The 6,894-nt window shown below is 29.3% G+C and overlaps 1 protein-coding gene across 3 annotated transcripts; it reads left to right on the top strand.

Annotated features, from left to right (window-relative positions):
- Nucleotides 1-2,445: 2,445 nt before the first annotated feature.
- LOC105207257 lies at nt 2,446-6,482 on the top strand. 3 transcript variants are annotated; one of them, XR_005574317.1, is made up of 7 exons: nt 2,446-2,665; nt 3,120-3,979; nt 4,215-4,565; nt 4,641-4,797; nt 4,872-5,035; nt 5,110-5,201; nt 5,293-5,378. XR_005574317.1 is itself a non-coding variant. In XM_039446793.1 (7 exons), the coding sequence occupies exons 2-7, from the start codon at nt 3,947-3,949 to the stop codon at nt 5,646-5,648; spliced, it is 1,137 nt and encodes a 378-aa protein (XP_039302727.1). In that variant the 5' UTR covers nt 2,448-2,665; nt 3,120-3,946; the 3' UTR covers nt 5,649-6,482. The 3 variants fall into 3 exon arrangements, 2 of the variants coding, with proteins under 2 accessions (XP_039302727.1, XP_039302725.1); XM_039446793.1 differs by having other exon boundaries at nt 2,448-2,665; nt 5,126-5,201; nt 5,293-6,482; XM_039446791.1 differs by having other exon boundaries at nt 2,448-2,665; nt 4,872-5,201; nt 5,293-6,478.
- Nucleotides 6,483-6,894: the final 412 nt, after the last annotated feature.

Here is a 6,894-nt window from a genome sequence, read left to right as displayed (position 1 = left end):
GAAACACATTATTTATCTATCTAAAGTAAAATTTAAGATAATCTAAATAAAAATTTTATATTGTGTTGAAAAATAATACCTTGTGCGCAAGTTTAGATCTATACATATAGTAGATCTGTTTCTGCCAATGTTCTTATCTAAGTTAATATAAAAGAGGAAAGTAATACATTAAGCATTGATGTTATTATATACATATATACATACATACATACATACATACATACATACATACATATATATATATACATACATACATACATACATACATACATACATACATATATATATAATATAATAAGAAATAATAAGACAAATACTATATATTAATTTGTTTGAATGTTATCATGTAACGCTTAATTAAATCGAAATGTATCGTCAAATATTTTGGCTTGACTACGCGTAATCCTTTGGCTTTATACGGTGGAAATAGAAAATTACGACAAGAAGAAATAGTAAGAAAACATCGCTGAAGCCCCCAGTGAAATCACAACCGAGCGTGAAAAACCTTGCTGCTAAATCGTTTACTGTGTTTCTGGTGAAAAATCCACGGGTGGTTAAAAGATCGAGGCCAAACAATCTTGTTGGTACTTAATAGGTGAAATTACATTTTCTTGTACGATCTACAAGGTCTAGCAACGGTTTCTCTCTCTGTCGCTTCCTTTCTTTTTGGAACCCTTGAGACGGCTGTTCGTGCACGGGCACAATCTTGATCAAGAAGATTAAGCTTCTTAAGCTTAAGAATTCCAAAGAATAGCAAAGCTTCTGATTTCTATGATGAATCGTCAGCAGAAAGAAAATTTCGTTCTTTAATCTTAACGAACCTGGTGTCATTTTTATACACAAACGAGACAATAAACATTTATATAAATTATTGTCATTTTGTTTAGTTTCTTATGCGCTTTTTTAATTATATTTAATTATATTATAAAAGTAATAATTTTAATAGATTTAAATCAATATTATGGTTAGGAATGAATTAACGTAAAGCAGGAAACTTTAAATAATTTATAGCATTAAGTATTTGGCATTAAGTTAATATTAATTGGTTAAGAATCAATTAATATAAAGCAGGAAACTTTAAATAATTTTTAGCATTAAGTATTGCAATTACAATTATTTTAAGAATCTACGGATAATTAATTAAGCGTTAGATTAACATATGAGTTTGAATTTATAAGTATAACATTCAATTAGATGATATACGTGTAAATGTATACCAAATACAGCTAATAATTAATTACCATTTATTCTTAAAGCTATGCTATTTGTAAAGTTCAGTATTTTCTTAGTAAGATTTGAAATCTTTGCTAAGACTCAACTGGAACCTTCGTGTTACAGAAAAGAATCTTGTAAAACAAATTCATTAAATTTACAATAATTTACAACATATTTGTCTTAAATATTTCAGGATGAGTCTTTAGTAGCTTTAAACTCGATTCCTTGATAGTTTTCGGAAACGTGCACCGATTAAACCGTAACTGTATGCCATGCGCGCACAAGTCGTTGCAACATTAATACATCACGTGCACTATAATCCATTATCCCGCTTTCCATTACAATCTCTTTGATCTCACTCTCATCCGTTATTTGGATCCTTAAGAGTATCTCGGAAATCTTCCCCTGTCGATGGATCTTCGACATGGGTCATTTTCCGTGTAGTTAACATTAAAGTAATTATCCATTATACAGTAAACAACAAGAAAGATTTCAACTGTTTATAATAAATTCTTTTGTAAAATAAATTTCAATGTTTTAAGTATCGACATTTTAAATACCTTAATAAAAAGTATAAATTATGAAGATTAATTTATATTATTTAAAATTTTGTAACGGTACGCAGTTTCGGTCGGTTCGATGCGGTGCAGGAACTTCGGGAGCGGACCGGATAAGGCTCGTCGGTTGGTCAGGTGTCCGTAATGATTATACCCAGTGTTTTAAGTGGAAAACGATATAGAATGATTTATTGCTGAACAAAAGAAAAAGAAAAAGCGTTGACAAGATGCATGAGAGAACAAAAATAAGGAGGTCGCAAAGAGATAAGAATATAGAGATCGCAAAGAGATAACAATATAGCTGGTATTCGGATTACCAGTTACGCGGCGGAGTGCCTGTAAAGGTCTTTTTACGCGGTTTACATCTAAATGCAAGAACTATCTATTTACAAGTTTCGGCTAGACTAGTGAGTTATGCGGGCTGCTTGCCCGTACCACATAAGTAGAACTGTGCCCGTAGGGTCGGGGAGTCGCGGGGCGCGGCGGGATTGGCTAACGCGGTGGTGTGAGCGCATGCGTGGTCAACTCCTATGGCTGTGTTCCGATATTAACTGCCAGTACTGAAAATGTATAGTATATGTGACGTGAACTATAAATTTTCAGTACTGCCAGTAAAAACGGAACACAGCCTATATGAAGTTTCAGACCGCGTTAGTTCATTCTCGTATATTCGCCCAGGTGGCGGTAGATCTTTAACGGCCATCTTAGATAATCTATAGCCGTGTGACAATCACAGATCATATAAGTAAAGTGACAATTAACGTATCTGTTATAGGTTATATTATCTATTTAATATAAAAATAAAATTATCACTCGATTAAGTGGATTAAGTTCAATATGTTCGTCAGCGAGTGAACGTAGCTGCATTAAAGACATCGACTGTGAAATTACCGGTAAATTAGATAGATTTAAACATATAATTAATAATAACTAATCCGTACAGAACAAAAACTTTACACACTGTGATTTACATAACGTTATGTGAATATTTGTTCAACATTAAAACAACATTACAACGTTGTATAACATGTAAATGTCTAGATTAAGTATATAAAATGTTGATTTTCTAACATCACTCTGTGAACATTTATACGTTGTTCCAACGATGTGTAAAGTTTTTGTTGGAATAAATTACTATTAATGTTAATTAGTTAACAATTAATAAGTTAATAAATAACTTATTAATTTATGTAAATGAAATTATACAGGATAATACTCTGTATGCACTACATTAATTGTTAGAAACAATAAAAATACACATACACACACTCTATTTTATGCATAATGCATTATACTAACAACAAAATGCATTTAGATTTTTAATTTTTTTTTACTTTTGCTTTGCAGTTCTTAATTTTAATGATGGTAAAAGTTGAATGGATCTGCATTGTACCAGGCTGTAAATCAAATTCAAGGACTCCTGGTCATTTTTTCCCAAAGAGTCCAATATTATCAGAAAAGTGGAAAGAAGCTGTAAATAATAGTATAATTTTAAATATCTCATCAGAAGAATTAAGAAAATATAGAATATGTCACTTGCATTTTTTACCTGAAGATTATATTTATACTCAAAATCGTCGAAGACTGAAACATAATGCAGTACCTAGTGTAAATACATATAATACGCAGACAGTTACAGATAGTACAGAAATAAATGATGCAAATAGAGAGACAAATGATGCAAATACAGAAATAAATGATACAACTGACATACAGTTGCATTCACAATCTGAAACAAATACTGAATTACATTTACAATCTCAAACCAGTAATACAGAAATAAATGATACAATTGACATACAGTTGCATTCACAATGTAAAACAAATACTGAATTACATTTACAATCTCAAACCAGTAATGAACCTGGACCTTCCACAAGTAATTTTATATGTGCAGAAACAAATATGCAAAACGATCAAAATAATATCACAAATAAGGTTAATAGTCCATCACGAATATCAAGAAATATACTTGGATCTGTTACAAGACAACGTCATTTACCACCAAAAGCACAAAAAATATATAAGAAAGCTGTAACATTAGCGAAGGAAAGAAACCGAATGAAAAGACAAATAATAAATTATAAAACATTAAAGATGCAAAAAAGTTATCAAATACTCAATTTTGTAAAAAGTTTAACAGTTTAACTCCAACGCAAAGATTATTTTTCAATATGCAATTACGAAATACAAAATATGCTCCAAAGGTACATTTCAAAACATTATTTAATGAATTAAAATCTTCATTAGAATCAATATGTCCTGAACGTAGTTCACAATATTTCAGTAATATATATTTTGATTCAGAAACATGCAATAATGTAAATTTGCATTTGTAAATAGTGTGATTTGTAAATATTTCTTTTATATTATATTATATATTATTATTATATTATTATATATTATTATTATTATTTCTGTGTGCTATTTTGTTATATATAGGGAAGATTTACACTTGACGAAAAAATTTTAGCATTGTCGCTGTATAAACAATCTGGATCTTGTTATAAATTATTATCAAAATTATTTGTTTTACCAAGTGCTACAACTCTAAAATGTTTGCTACGAACAATTTCTTTGCAACCAGGAATTAATAAATTTATTTTTGAGCATCTTCGGCAACATATAGCACAAATGAAAAATGAAACAGACAAATTATGTATATTAATGTGGGACGAGATGTCATTAGAAGCCAATTTGCAGTATGACCAATTGAATGACAGAATAATTGGTTTTGAAGATTGGGGACATAGACGTACATCACTGATAGCCGATCATGTTTTGGTTTTTATGGTAAGAGGAATTTTGAAAGGATAGAAATTTCCATTATCTTACAACTTCTGCAAAAGTCAAACAAAATCTGCACAGTTAATTAGATGCATAAAAGAAATTATAAAAGAATTATCTGAAGCTGGTTTGACAATAATTGCAACTGTATGCGACCAAGGGGGACCAAATATGACATCCATTAAGAAACTTCTCGAGGATTCAAGAAGTAAATGTATACAAAAAGGTCAAGAATATCGTAAGTATTCTGTTTTAATTAATATATATTAGACATATAATAGAAATATAAAGTAATTTTTAATTTTTTTGAAGGAGGTTTTATTGAACTTTTTGGGCAAAATATTGTACCTATCTATGATCCACCGCATCTTTTAAAAGGAATCTGTAATAATTTATTACTTAAAAATTTGGAAATTAATGCCACTAATTCAGGAAAAAAGGAACGACAGTTTGCATCATGGGACATCATTGATCAGGCATATAAAATGGATATTTACACAAATACATTAAATCGTCAATTGCCAAAATTAACCGATGAACATGTTATTAGGTCAAAAATAAAAAAGATGAAAGTTAAATGTGCTGCTCAAATTTTTAGTGCAAGATTATCAGCATATATTGAATACAACAGCAAAATCAAAGGTAATTTGATAAGTAATAGTTATAACTTTCTTTAATTTTGCATTGTGTGTGTGTGTGTGTGTGTTTATTTATTTATTTATTTACTTTGCAGGAGGATTTATCGAGACACAGATTGGTCCACTACAAATACCAAAGGCAGGATATGACACAGCAATAGTGTTAGATTTTTTCAACAAAGTTTTTGATTCCGTGAACGCTCATACTTTGCATCCAGAGACTCCTTTACGTGTTGCGGTAACAAAAAATAGCAAACACCATGATTTTTGGCCACATGCTACTAAATTATTGTCCGACATGCGATATGTAGATCCGAATACTAAGCAACCAGTTAAGTGCATACCGTCATTAAAAAATTGGATTTTTACTCTACGTGGATTTCAGAACATATGGAAAATAGTTGATAACGCAGGTATAAAATTTTTAAAAATATTAATCAAGATCCACTAGAAAACTGTTTTGATATGATTCGTAGTCACGGACGTAGAAATATTAATCCTTCGTGTAGCCAATTTTGTGGATCATACAAAACATTATTAATTAATAATTTAACATCAAAACGGTCTATGGGCTCTAACTGCGAAGATAAAAATGACGGTAATTTATTATTTAATTTAAAACAATTTGTGAAAAACGTTTCTCATGTAAATAATGCATCAGAACAAATAGTTGAAGAAGACTCTGTAGCATTCCAAAATAACACAATAATACATAACATCTCATCACATAAAAATAATAGTCAAATGTATGTTTCTGGTTGGATTGCAAAAAAGATTTTATCTTTGAAACAGTTTAAAAATTGTTTAGAGTGTAAACAGAGTCTTCTAACAACAGATATAACATCTGAAGAATATGTGCAACTAGTTCATAGAGAATATGTACGAGAGAAACCTTCTTTAACTTATCCATCAATGACTTTTTTCAAACACGCATTTATTAAAGCCGATTCTATTTTAAATAAAAATATTTCTTTATTATTTCGCAGAAATATTTCTACTTTGTTATATACACTTTTAAACGATAAATTAAGTTTAGATTTTATACGTTGTAATAAACATAAAGAAGAATTAAAACATGTTGTAATACAAAAAATTACAAAACTATTTTTATATACATTTTGTAAAATAGTCAATAGAATTTTATCTGGTCGTGACACTCGATATGTTTCTACAAATATTATATTTCAGCAAGCTATTGAACATTATAAAAAGAAGCAAAAGTGATTTATAAAAAAAATGTAAATATTTTGACAATATATCAAATACAATATATTAAATATTTATAGTAATGTTTCTCAAAATTTATTTTATTCATATACTCTTATTAAAGTTGCAATTATTAAGTTTATAATTTAATAATAGCTATAATGCTTTTATCATACTTTAATTAAACTAATTATATGACCAATGTAATAATTTATTTTTCAGTTTATAACTTTATAGTTGCAACTTTTGTTATTTTTTTAAATTTTACTAGTACTAATAAATATATTGTATTAGAGGTCGTCCATATTGAATATTAGTAATCGTTTACGTATATTCGCCTAGGTGGCGATGAAAACACTATTCCACAGCAAACTATGGGAGTTGTTTATCTATTTACTTATATGATCTGTGTGAGAGTGTGCGCAAATGCAGGCCTATAGTTTCTAAACCAGTGGAGTGCACGCCAACCGAATACAACACACTAGAAGCGG

This window comes from Solenopsis invicta, chromosome 1 (genome assembly GCF_016802725.1).
Source record: "Solenopsis invicta isolate M01_SB chromosome 1, UNIL_Sinv_3.0, whole genome shotgun sequence".
NCBI classification, from domain to species: Eukaryota; Metazoa; Arthropoda; class Insecta; order Hymenoptera; family Formicidae; genus Solenopsis; species Solenopsis invicta.
This window is presented reverse-complemented; position numbering and strand designations above follow the sequence as displayed.